At 49.7% G+C, this 13,650-nt stretch overlaps 1 protein-coding gene across 3 annotated transcripts in view; it reads left to right on the forward strand.

The window, feature by feature from the left end:
• CTIF (cap binding complex dependent translation initiation factor) overlaps nt 1–13,650 on the forward strand; it is a 146,696-nt gene that overhangs the window by 105,369 nt on the left and 27,677 nt on the right. For 2 of the 3 annotated variants that reach the window (XM_074812782.1, XM_074812784.1), the window contains one exon: nt 135–464. In XM_074812782.1, the coding sequence (XP_074668883.1) occupies nt 135–464 (330 nt within the window). The remainder of the gene's footprint in view (nt 1–134; nt 465–13,650) is intronic. The other variant, XM_074812783.1, reaches the window with a different exon arrangement.

Genomic DNA, 13,650 nt, shown 5'->3' on the forward strand with positions numbered 1-13,650 from the left:
AATGCTGAGATGAGTGCACTGTAAAAGATGTTTGGATTTTTACGTGTCTGTTTCTATGTCTCCCCAATCCCCTTCCCCCTTTGCTGTTATGGAAGGACAAGGGCTGATATGTCTGTTTTTTCCTTGTGTAACAGACGCCTTGTCTTTCCCTTTTCACGGACCAGGACGAAGTCACGGTGGAAACCACCAATCCCGAAAAGAACAAAATGGACAAATTAATTGAAATCCTCAACAGTATGAGGAACAACAGCAGTGATGTTGACTCCAAACTCACCACCTTCATGGAGGAGGCCCAGAACTCTACCAACTCTGAGGAGATGCTGGGGGAGATAGTCAAGACCATCTACCAGAAAGCAGTGACGGACCGCAGCTTTGCTTCCACGGCAGCCAAGCTCTGTGACAAAATGGCCCTTTTCATGGTGGAAGGAACAAAATTCCGGAGTCTGCTCCTCAACATGTTGCAGGTAATGAGATAAAATTAGTTGGTTAGATGCCTGCAACTTCACTTCACCTGGTCTTACCATGTATTTGGACAGGAGCTGAGCTCTTACCAAATTCCTGTTGAACCCAGTTGATGAGAGAACAGAAGTGTGCCTGCAGTTTTGTCTGTGCACATCTTTAAATCACTGAGGGCATTGTCAAGTTGCTCTTCATTCCCATTTCATGAGCTGCAGGTGAAATTATGGTATCTCACACCAGGGCCCGTCTGTGAAATGAGTGGGTTGCTTGTGGCAGCATCCCTGTGGCATGAAGAGAAGTGAACCCAGAGGTTCTTACAGTTGTTGCTGCTCTTTTCAGCTGAAACCCATCCCAGCACCAGAGATACCAGATTAAGTCATGGGGTCCCTGAGTAGGCTGTTGGTTGCGTCGCCTGACTGAAGGACTCGCTCCTCATTTCTGATTGCAACCCAGACAGAAATAATTTCTGTATTAACTAATATTCTGGGTGATTTTTTATTGGTATATGCCGCACTGGTTGATTGTTCTGCTCCAAAAACATCCAAACCCCAGAGTTAGGGGGGAGAAAAAAGCAGTGGCTCTGATAACTGGTCTGTGATAATGGTGTAAGATGGAGAAACAGGACTGTCCTCAGCTGCCCACATTCTGCTGGGGGGACCGTGTTTTACTGTAGTGCCACCATCAAAGGTGGGGTTGCTTTCTAGGGAGGGTGTCACACAGACCTCCATCTTTCTGCCTTTCTGGAGACAGGACATGTAGAGCTAAAACCATGAATTTTCCATCCTTGATTAATACGTATTTCCATTTGGCCATTCCCTCACACACACGTGTCATCTGTGCCACGTACAAAGCTCTCGTTTCATTTCCCTGCTCTCCGCCCACGTTCGGTGCCTAGCATCGCTCCAGTTTTTGACACATCTTCTTGCCCTTCTTGCTGTTGTTGGAGATCTTCCCTTGGATGCTGTGCCTGGCTGCCTATGCCTTGTGCAGGCTGAGTTGGCTTTTGGGCAACACAGCAAGCAGGGAAATAAGGAGCAAAGTAAAATAATGAAAATTGGTGTTTAGCATAACCTAAGATAATTCTGCAGAGTCACTGGTCTGGTTTTGCTTCTCTCATTGCTCTGGGCACGTATCAAACCCAGCATGTCTCCCCGTGCCTGCTCCTTCTTTGCTCTCCCCTGGAAAGCCCTTGGGCAACACACACATCTGCCCATCACATGTACCAGGGGGTAATTTTTTTCCAGTTGATTTACTTCCAAAGTGATTATAGAGCAGAACAAGACAAATTTCAGTCAGCATCCGTCCCAGATTTAGCAGCAACAGGCTGGAGGGGGCTCTAAAATCTCCATGCATCCCACTCTTCCCATGCCAGGTCACTCTTTGTGTCTTCCCCTGTTTGGCTGAGCGATGCTAATAAATCCAAAATAAAGTGCAGGAGTGATACTCAGGGAGCAACAGGGTGTTATCCAAAAATTGAGGATGATGTCAGTCCTTCTGGCTTAGGGAGGACTCTTCCAGCTTGCTTTCTTCTCTTGCCCCGGCATTTCCACCCCTACCAACAGACCCAGTAGACTGATCTGTACTGCAGCATTGTGCAATAATAACTGGCTTCACATTCAGCTCTTCATAGCATGAATGTAGAATAAATAATACATCTCCTATCTCCAGAGAGTCCCAAAGTGCTTCCCAGGAACATGTAGCCGGTCTCAGTGCGATGGGAGTGCAATATCCGTTGTGGAAAGCTGGGAAGAAATGCAAAGACTGAGCAGGGTGTGCGGGTGATTGAGTTCATGTGCTGGAGTATAGAAAAATATGCAAAAGGATTTGCTCAGCCCCAAACTGCACATCTTTTAAAAATGTCTTGATGGGGCAAAAGGTGACAGATCACTACAGGTCAAAAGCAAAGTGCTATGTGAATAATTTAACATTTCCTTTCTGATAGTAAAGGATTTTGACTTTCTCCAAGCACAGTTTCTTTTTCCAACCAAAATAATCAGATGCATTCACGCAGATTGATGAAATACTTTGGGCAAGCACTAAACTGGGAATTTTTGTGATGCATTCAGGCTTGATAGCCCTGGCTGGAGACAGACCCAGATAGCAAGCACAGAAGACTCATTGCAGCTGCCTTGACATGAAATAAGGGTGTTGATGGTATTGATATAGGATATATTATCAATATCAATATGGTATATTGGATAATATATGGATATTGTGGAGTAATATGGCTATCATATTGATATATTGATATATGGTTGATGATACAATGTTGATATATCAGTATCAATATGATATATTGATATATGGTTGATGATATAACATTACCCAGCTCCAGTCCTGGCCCCTTCACCATCAGATACTTTCCATCAGCCATTTCTAGATAATTTACCATTAATCAAAAAAAGAAAACTTTAATAACAAAGCTTGCTCCAGAGCTGGATTTATGTCTCTGTAGCACCTTTCAGACTAATCTGATCCCTGGACGTAAGGAGCTCGGCTCACCAGGCACAGGCAAGCTGGGGAATTACTCTGCTGGGGTGTGATAAATCGGGATCAACGTGATTCCCCCCCCCAGCGCTGCTGGCGCCTAGGGCCAGATCGCTCTCCCCCCCATCTGCTCCCAGCAGATGCTCCTGTTTTGTAGGGGCTTGTTTGTCCCTTTCTCTTGGGACTGTGATGGCAACAGCACAGCCCCACCAGAGGATCTCATAAATTAACGCATTAACCCACTGAGCCACCCTATCAGCACCCCAGTACCTATAGGCAATGACCCTATACCCTGCCAGACCTTAAACCAAGCAGCAAAGGGTTTTCCCTCAGAACAGGCAATAAACTGAATAAACTGTCTTTTTAACCTGACTCCTCTTACATTTTCAGCTGTTGACAAGGTGCTCGCGCTCAGGGGCTGCACATGTTCGCAGCTTATCTCGGGGGACTTGTTTTGATCCCAAAACAGATGCCAGCACCGCGGCACAGGAATGCTGTCATGTCATCCCCCTCCCTGCCAGCAGCTCCTCTGCAGAGCATCCCCCCAGCCAGCGTCGCACCTTTTCAGGCTCTAAGGGGATTTATTGGGAAAACTCGGGTTTGAATTTATTCTTCGTTCTGTGTTTTGGTCCCAAATCTTGGCTGAGCCTTGAATTTGGGTGCTGTGAACTTTTTGGGCTGCTGAAGGGAGATGCCAAAAGGGGAGTCATGGGGTGGGCTGCTGGTGAAGCTCGGGGAGATGCTCCCATGTGCAGGCTTGGTAGTGTGGCAGGCCATTTGGGTTTGATCTTCTCATTAAGTTTGGTTTGGTGTTTGGTACAAAGAACAATTTTGGGCTGTGCAAGCCTTTGGGGTGGACGTGGCCAAATTGGTCCCAGGGAGCTTGGGTGGATGAAGGCATGCAAGAACACCTTGGTGGACACATGTATGGTTTCTTCATCCTTCTAGAAATACCTTTTTAATTAATAAATTGGAAGTAAGTTTCCTGCAATAAGTTTTTGCTTGTCGTGGTTTCACTCACTGGCATGTCCAGGCTGCGGTGCTTTTTTTTCGGTGGGGGGTGTTAAGCAACGTGCCACAAACCCTTCACATGTAACATAAGTTGGAGTATTCCTCTGTTGAAATGGCCGTGCTCTTTATAGCAGAGCTGTGTCTGCATCTGAGCTATGCAGAGCCAAGTGTATTATTAGAGTGGGCATCACTGGGGCTGTAATTGTACACTGCTCCCCTTAGCAACCATGGCCAACAGCACATCAAACAGAAGGCTGATACCTTCTTTTAATAAAAAAAAAAAAAAAAAACACACCGCAAAATGGACATCTCGACACAGAGCAGCAGAGTCCTGTGCAGCCAGAGCCAGCACCTGGTACAGCCCCGGAGTTGGAAATGCCTTGGTGCAAGTGGAGAAGGGTTATTTGTTGCGTAGCCCATTGTATACCCTAATTTGTACCCTGTGGTGTACCCTATTGCACACCCTATCACATACCCGCACGAGGTTTCTTCATCATCTTAGGTTAATCTCTCGATGCCCCAGGAAAGGCCTGCCCTTGGTTCGGCACTGTGCTTCGCTCTGGTTGTCCTTGAGTCCAATCCCGTGGGGTTTGGCAAATGTCACACTTGTGTTTCAGGGGTCTCGGCTGGGTTTGAGGTGCTCGGTGTGATCACTTCTGGAGGGGGTCAACCAGGAAGGTGGGCAAAACCCTGTTGTCAGCCCAGGAGGAGGATAAAGAAGAAAATTTAGATTGGATCCCCTCTTATGTACTGGAGAATCAATCGGGGTGCAAAGGGACATGTTTACCATGCTGAGCATGAGGATTTGGGAGGAGTGATCTGAAATCACTCCTTTTTTTGAGCAAATGGCTTAACCTCCCAGTGATAGCAGCCCTTTCCCCATTGTAGGGGTTGTGAGGATAAAGACACCACGGGAATACTGCGGGAATTGAGACATGGAAGCAATACACATGATTAATACTGAAAGATTTTTTTTCCCCCTTAACCTGATTAAGATCTGGGTCTTCTGTGGGGAGCAGTTTGTGGTTTGACAGAGGTGGAGGCAGGAAGATCCAAGCATGACTGGAGAGTGTCTGACCTGTAAGCCATGTCCAGCATTGATTGCAAAACCCATGGGTGCTCCTTCCGTGGCTGTTCTTAATTTGATTTGATTACAGATGGTCTCATTCATGCACAGAAAACACAGTGGTACCACTTGTCTCAGACAAGACATTCCCCAGGAGTCACCAGAAGGGTTGTTTCACTGAAAGATAGGTAGCATTTAAGGAGGAAAAAAGGGTCCTGAGGTCCCTGAAGCAAATCCCAAGGCTGGAAAGATGTGTGTGTTGAGTGCTGCAGCGGTGAGGGTTTGCACGCTCAGCTCCATGGAGCAACATCACATTGGTCTCTTCGATCTGTGCACAAGCCTAACATCGCTGCCCTTGGTTTCCCTTCCAGAAGAGTTTGATGAGGGTGAGGTGGTGATTCAATGGGGGAAGCCTCCTCAGCTTGAGCCACTGCCCACAGCTCTTCTGGGGGGATGAACCTCAGAGCTGATGTGTGCATGGGCTCTGCCAGCCCAGCAGGAGCCCAGCACAGGCAGAGAAATAGCAAATGATGCTGCCCTTATGTAAACATCTTCATTTGGGGGTTTGCAGAAACTTGCAAAGCTTAGAAACCTTCTTCCTTTCATTTTTGCACTGGTGTTGATAGCGCTGTCCTGGTTTTATAAACCGTGGTGGGACTCACCAGTGAAAGCTGCCTGCTAAATGCAGCTTTGCAGATGGGATTTATTTTCTGTACACCCAGGGAATTCAAAAGCAATTCTAAATTCATGCACACACATATATGCACAGTATATATATGGGCTTGGAGGGGGACAGGGAGCACAGCCCCGTGGGTGGCTCCAAGGAGCATCCCCAGCTGGCTGCATCCTCCTGCTCTCAGGCATGGAGAAAAGGAGGAGCAGGAAGATGTGTTCAGTCTTGTTTGCCCCCATTTGTGTCTCTGAAGATGCTCTGTAATTCTGTAACAGAGTGTTTGTTATTTATATTATTATTTATTATTAATTTTATAATTTTGTATTCCTATTTTGTTATTTAATATTTGTATTTCCATTATTTTATTACTATTTTAAAATTATTTTGCACAGTCATCCGTAACCCGTGCAAATGTCGGCAGCGGGCAGGAGAGGGAGCCAGGGGAGCAGGCTGGCAGCCTGCCCGCGCCAGCAGGTGAAGGACAGAGCTGGGCATCAATTAGAGCTGGCCCTGCCATTACCCCTAAGTCTGGCCAAGCCAGCGCCGGCTGCCCGTAGTAATAACGCTCGCTCGGCTTTGCTGTTGAGGTTACGGGAGCCGCTGGCAGACAGGTCCCATGCGGGTCTGTGAGTTATTGGAGAGCCCCAGATTAAATATCGAGCTGCATGCTTTAAACTTGCCGCTTCTCCCAAGCAGAGCGGTGGCTGTAGGAGCCGTCCGGCTCCTTCGCAGCCTTTCCATGATGTGGGAACGTGGCGGGGAGGAGGGAGCCCTGGGCATCACCTCCGTGGAGGATGATGGTGAGATGAGAGGGGGGGTTTAATGGGGCGCAGAAAGGGGTTTAACCCAAGATCTGGGGTTTTAATGGAGTGCACATAAAAACGCAACAATTTCCCATGGATAGGAAGGAGAGGATGGGGACAGGAGCTGTGCCCCACAAGCGCTAGGAGCCCTCTGAGCTGGGAATAGCTGAGCTGGACCCCAAATTAAATAGGCTGTGGGGTTGCACTGCACATCAGTCCTCAGCTCGAGCCCAGGGGTAGGTTTCGGGGCTCACAGCCCCACGAGGAGTTGAGCTGCACCTGGAGGTGACCACAGAGCCACTGACGTACCAGTGGGCATCACAGGGGATGCCAGGGGGGTTGTCCCCGCTGCCCTGCAGGTAGCTGGGGGCTGGAGTCCATCTGACACAGCCACGTTCATGTGTCTGCACAGAGGTGTTTAGTTTTGAGTAGCAGGGCACCATGCACTTGAGAGGTGGGAAGCAGGACTAAGTGGAAAAAAAAAAAAAAAGAAGCCTTAAAGAATGGTGTATTTGACTTGAATCCAATGTGCTGGTAAGATTTTATATTGCAATGCTCAGGCGTGTCATGAGAAAATAGCCATCACCTTTACTCAGTAAATAAGTCGTGTGTGCTTTCTCCTGGCTCCTTTTCACCCTGGAGGGGCCGAGGCTGCAAGGCCATGGTGGGGACCAGCCCCTGTTCCAGCACCTGGTGTGACCTCAGGGATGGTACTTGGTGTCCGATCATCTCTGTTGGCCAGTGGATGCTCTGTCTGGGCACCTTGCAGTGGTGGTGGGACTCAGCGGAGGTTCCTCATGGTCCTGCAGGCTGGTGGTGAGGATTGTCAGGAGCATCCCTGGCTGAGCTGCTGCCTGCTGCTGCTGCCTGCTAAAAGCACGGCCAATTTCAGACCCGGGGGGCTTTGGATGGTGGGACCCGTGCACGCCCTGTGCATGGGCTGCAGCGTGGAGGCAACACGGAGCAGAGGCTCTGCTGGGCTCTAGGTGGAGACTGCAGACTGCGCAGCCTGCCTGCAGCCTGCCTGCAGCTCTGGGCCAGATCCAGGCAGCGGGCTACTGGTGGGGTGGGTTCCTAGCTGCTCCCAGAAATTGTTGGGTGAGGATGCTCGGGACCACACAGGGTACCGCTGGGGCTTTGGTAGGAGAGGCAGAAAAAACAAAAACCTCAAAATCCATTTATCCATTGAGAGGTGAGGAAATGCCTAAGGACCGCCCTCCACCTGCTATGCTGGAGGCAAGGGGGGCACTTCAGCGTTGAGATCCCATCAGACCAGGCTGGACTGTCATCAACTCCAGCTCTCCATTTTCTCCTGAAAGGCTCAAATCCAACCCTGGGATGTGGGAGCATGTTCCTGCCAGCCCAGGGACTCAGCCGGCCTAAGGCACCCTCCTGCCAGACCATCTGCTTCTGCCTGCTCCAGCATAAATCTGGCTCAGGCTGCTGCAGCCACCCCAAGGTGGAGGTTTTGGGATGCAGTGGGGTTGGAAGAACCCTGCTGCCAGTACCTGCAGCCACTCTGCCATCCCCATCCCTGCTCTGAGCTGGTTCCCTTCACCTCACCTGGGGACGGGATTTTCAGATGCTCACTGGCACCCTGCAATGCATCGCCCTGCCTGGGACCCATCCTGCAAAATCCCATGTCCCCCACGCACTTTGCTAGGGCATGAAGTGTCCTTCTGGCAGAGGAACACTCTGGAGAAGCGGGTGCCAAGGCCAAGGCCAGAGCAGACATAGGCACCAGTATCATAGAATCACAGAATCATTCAGGTTGGAAAAGACCCTTGGGATCATCGAGTCCAACCCTCAGCCCGACTCTACAAAGTTCTCCCCTACACCACATCCCCCAACAGCTCATCCAAACGACCCTTAAACACACCCAGGGATGGGGACTCCACCCCCTCCCTGGGCAGCCTATTCCACTCTCTGACCACTCTTTCTGGGAAACATTTTTTCCTAATGTCCAGTCTGTCAGCCCAGAGCTGGGGTTTGTGTAGAAGCACGTTGGAAAGGACAGCACCTCTTTTTCTTTCATGGGAAGGGAGGGGAAATGGGATAGCTTGTGCTTTGCCCATCCCTGGCATCTCTCAGCCACAGGCACATGGGATATGGAGGATGCTCTTGTGTTTGCCAGCAGGAAATCTCTTTTTTTAAGGATTTCTAGCTGAGCCATAAAAATTTGTACCAAATTCAGTTTCCAACAGAGTGGGCTTTATTGATGTGCTCAAGCACAGGCTGCCCGCAGTGGATTTTTGCTGGTCTTTACAGCTGGCCTGCTGCAGTGGCATCCCAGAGGGACGGTCCTGCGGGACTGCAGCATGGGTGTCCCAGTGTGGGCACCCTCAGCATCCCATGGCCAGGCTTAGGCTCAGTTTTTTCGCCACTGGATGTTTTTGTGTGTACTTACCTGTCAGAATCTGGATTTGGAGAATCAGTGCTGCCATGGAGTCCACATCCCCTTTACCTCCCCCATGGGTATCATTTTGCACAGCCTCATCTTTTCCTGCTGCTGACATTTAAAGTAGCAAATGCAAAATAATGGTGTGAAGTGGCTTTGGTGGGACGAGTCGTGGGAGCAGAGGAGGCAGAGGATACGTGGCAGGTGAGGGATGAGATGCACAAGAATTGTTTCAGGTCCCTGTCCCACACTTAACTGGGGCTGATCCTGGTGCAAAACACAGCATCAAGTTTTGAGGACAGGAGCAAACGATGCATGGCTGGATGATGCCACCCCATCATGACATGTCCTCGGGTCTCACCAGTGGTGCTACCACCCATGGGGTCCCCCCCATGCTCTCCCCCCTCACCGAGCATCCAAAACCAATGCTTCCTTTTCCCCTCCCAGTGATAAATTCCTCTACTTTCTGTTCTTTTTTTTTTTTTTTAATTACCGTTGCACTACATATTAGTTTTTTAGTAATGAGGAGGAGCATCTCTGGCAGCACTGGGATCCCAAACCCAGTGATATTGCCTCCAGTCCAGAAGCAGCAGGAACTGAAAACAAAGACAGCGAAAATAAAGTGTGCGCTGGCTAAAGAAATAGTGTCAGGCTGGAGAAACAAAACCTTTCCATTTCTGCTTCGTTAATAAGAATAAGGTGTGTTTTCTTGCATCTCTTTAATATTCAAGCCGCTGCCATCCAGTGGTCTTACACGATGATGCTCACAGTCAGCTGCTCTGCTAATATGCTGCAAAATATGCCATGGTGATCATGAGCGTCCCTTTAGAGATGGAAGGTTTGGAGGGATCAAGGTGTTTTGCAGGTTAATGTTGTTTTCTGCAGATCTTTTGTGTCATCACAGCTTTTCCAGCACGGATGGGCAGCTTCAGAGGCATTGTAGGGTTCTCCATATCTGCATGCTTCAGGGGACAAGCAGAAAAGATTAATGCACCTTTTCAACCCATTTTAAAAAAACCTAGCCAAATACATTTGCTATAGCAGAAGCTCCCCAGCTTCACAGGATTTGTAAATATTAGCCCCTGAGAAAGATTTTCTGAGCTGTTTTGTGTAAATAATATTTTCTAGCAGGCTGGTACTTCACCTCCAAGTCTTGGCTTTCAGTAGTCACTTGTCCCCCATCCCAGGGAGCCCAGAACTGCATTTCCAGCAAGGAGCTCCAGCACTGGTACCCAATGCCTGTCAGATGCTTGGCCACAGCAGTGGGAGAGACAGGGTGAAAAGCAAATTTTCAGCCCCTTTGCTTTCCAGAATGTTTGCTCAGTGATGTGGAGTGCTGGGCCAGAGCCACCACCTCCCTGCAGACTAAACAGTTGCAGTGTTTTCTCCCATGACCGAAAGAATTTAGAAAGGGTCCCGGTATGAAACTTTACACGAACTCTGGGTGCCACGAATATCTTCGGCTGAGAATCTGTTAACTCCTCTGGTTCTCTCCTCGCCCATGTGGTGTACTCTCTGGGCAGATGAAGAGAAAACCCATCCCATGATGAATCTGTTCATTTGCCTGCAGGACCCCCTGTGCTCTCCCACTCACCACATTTTTGCACATCCATCTTTTTTTTTTTTTGCTTGCTTCTAAAGAAGATAGCCAAGATCTCTGGCCATAATGGAGCTCTGGTGTCCTCAGTTCAGGAAAGACATGGACCTGTTGGAGCAGGCCCAGAGAAAGCCACAAAAATGATCTGAGGGCTGGAACACCTCCCCTGCGAGGACAGGCTGAGAGAGTTGGGGGGGTTCAGCTGGAGAAGAGAAGGCTCCGGGGAGACCTTAGAGTGGCCTCCCAGGACTTAAAGGGGGCTTAGAAGAAAGATGGGGACAGACTTTCATAGAACCTGTAGCCGCAGAACATGGGGTAATGGTTTTAAACTAAAGGAGGGGAGATTCAAACTACATCAAAGGAGGATATTTTTTATGATGAAGGTGGTGAGGCCCTGGCACAGGTTGCCCAGAGAGGTGATCAATGCCCCATCCCTGGAAACATTCCAGGCCAGGTTGGATGGGGCTCTGAGCAACCTGATCTAGTGGAAGATGTCCCTGCCCATGGCAGGGGGTTAGACTAGATGGCCTTTAAAGGTCCCTTCCAACCCAAACCATTCAGTGGTTCTACGATTCTGTAATGACCCATGCCTCTTGGACCTCTTTGTACCTGCTTCTGTGCATTGAGGTCCATCCAAAGGTTCTCCACTTTGCTGTGCCATGCAGCTTGGGGGCTTCCACTTCAGGGGCAGGTTTTGGGGATGGGCGAAGCCCCTGGGGCTTCATTCACCCATCGGTCCTGGCTTGCAGAGAAGCAGAGGTCAATCCTCAGTGTCTTGCACCCCACAGTCAGCTCTGCAGATTGGTGGTCCCACCCCATGGTGAGGCACCACCAAGCATATACTCGCTAGGAAGGTCTTAGCATCCCACCAGGAAGCATCCTGCTGCCACTCCCAGGCACCCAGGAAGATCCCTCCTAGGACTGAGCCAATGTAAACCAGAAGTGCCTGTGCAGAACAGCTCCCGACAGCAAACGGGATTAGCTTCCTGCTTTTTCTCCCTGCCTGCTTTCAGTCATCCGTGAGCAGGCTGACGTTTCAGCTTCATTTCAAATACAAGCAAAATTTTTCCAGCCACAGTGCCTGGATGAAGCATCACCTGCCTCTGCAGCCACTTTTCCTCCTCTTATATCCCTCTTTGCAAACTTGGCCTGTCCCCATAGATCCCTTGGCACCTCTGCCTTATAAAGAGGACACATGGCATGTGCAGTGCTTAAAATAAGAATGCAGTCTGCTGGCAAAATCCAGCTGGTCCCTGGTACATCCCCCCAGCCTGCAAGTCTGATCATCTCCAGCTGCAGCATTTGCAAGCAGCATCCGTCCATCAGCCTCCGTGGGGACCCAGTCATCGCCCCAGGCTGACATTGCGCATGGGACAGGCATTTTTTCAGGCACAGAAGTGACCTCTGAGCAGTTGCTGGGGATGGTGTTGGCACTCAGACCTTGCCCTGATGCAGGGCAGGGCTTGAAAACTGCCCATCAAACCATCCCCACCCATATGAAACAGCCCCTATACACTTGTTTGGGGGATTTCTTCAACCCAGCATGGTTTTACACTGAGCTCATGCTTTGGTGAACACAGCCCATGGGCTGGGAGTTTTATATTAATACATTTTTCCATGCAGTGAGGGTCCCAGTGCTGCTGCGGATGCTGGGATGGGCAGGGATCCACTGTGCTTCATCCCCTCTCTTCCTACCACCTCCGTGGAGCAGGGAGGGGATTGCTGGCCCGGGGATGGGATATTCCTGGGGACATGGATGCTTTGCCCCCATCTCAGGGAATGTCTGCCTGGGAGAGGACTCACAGTGTCTCCCAACATCCAGAGGTAACACGAGGTTTTCCCATACACACTCTCAAAGGCAAAGGGCACGTTGCTGCCTCAGGGTTCCCGCAGCACCAGGACTTAAACTAATATAATGAGGATCTTCTGCAACACTCCAGAGGAGCAAGCCTGCCGAGTGGGAGCTACCTCCTCCGGGCATTACAGCCATGGAGTGTCTGCAGGACCGGGTCAAATGGACGCCCCGGCTGCCTTCCCAGCAAGGAAATTAATTTGTATTTCCTCATGGTCCCTTGTCTCCCCAGCAGTCCTTCTCCGTGAGATGGAGAGGTTGGCTTCTGGCTCTCAATGGTATCACTAGTTCCCTATGTCCGTGTGTCCTGCTGTCTGTCTGTGTCCCTTTGCTCACTGTAAGGTCTGGCTGGGGCACGCAATGACATTTTGCTGTGTGATTGTGTTCATGGGATAACAGGGCTTTAAAGTGGTGATAAACTGCTGTTATCCAGCTGAGCTGACACCCTGGCACGTGTTTGGGAATCCAGAAAGGAGCTAGATAGGAAGGGCGGCAATAAAAATTAAATAATGAGGAAGACAACCCTGTCACCTGGGTACTGCTGGAGGAGGTGCTGGCAAACATCCTCTGGTGAAGCAGCCGGAGCTCCCAGAGCATCCCACTCTCTCTTCCAGAGTGTTTCTGCTCTGTGCATTATCCCACTTGAAAATTATTTGGAGAAATAGTCCTGCAATACATGGGGTAAGCCTTGGTAAATCAGCAGAGGTGTGAATGTGTTCTGGTGGAAATGAGATTTGCTCCAATTCAGTGGTAAGTTCTGGTGACCTGTGGGACACAGTCTTTTCCCAGGATGTGGCCACATCTCAGTTCTGATGGTTTCCGCTCCATGAGAGAAAAGAAGGAGTTAACAGGACACCAGGGGATTTCCTTTGGGTTGCCTCTTCTCACTCTGCTTTCTCTGCACTCAGAGGGTCATTAAAGTTTTTTACACTGGGACAAAACGGTGTTTACTGTTCATGGTGTGCAGACCATGCTATTTCATCCTCCTGGTCATCTCAGAGCTTCCACTGAGACAGTGCTCCGAGATCTCTAGCAACTGCTAGGTTAACAGCAATGCTTTTCTGTTTGCACATCCATCATTATGTTCCCACGTGTGTGCTTTAAACCTCAACTAAATCAATAATTAACCGCTTGCACGTCTGCAGCCCCCACAGACCTCAGAGACATTGCTGGCTCAAGCTGTGAGACACCCACACTGCATGGGTAATTGCTGTTTGGAGGCAGGCAGAGAGGTCATGGTAAGATCAGGGATTAGGAAGTTCAAGTGACCACCCACTTGGTCACCTCGGGGTGTTTGGAGACAC

Source organism: Strix aluco, chromosome Z (genome assembly GCF_031877795.1).
Source record: "Strix aluco isolate bStrAlu1 chromosome Z, bStrAlu1.hap1, whole genome shotgun sequence".
In the NCBI taxonomy this organism is placed as follows: Eukaryota; Metazoa; Chordata; class Aves; order Strigiformes; family Strigidae; genus Strix; species Strix aluco.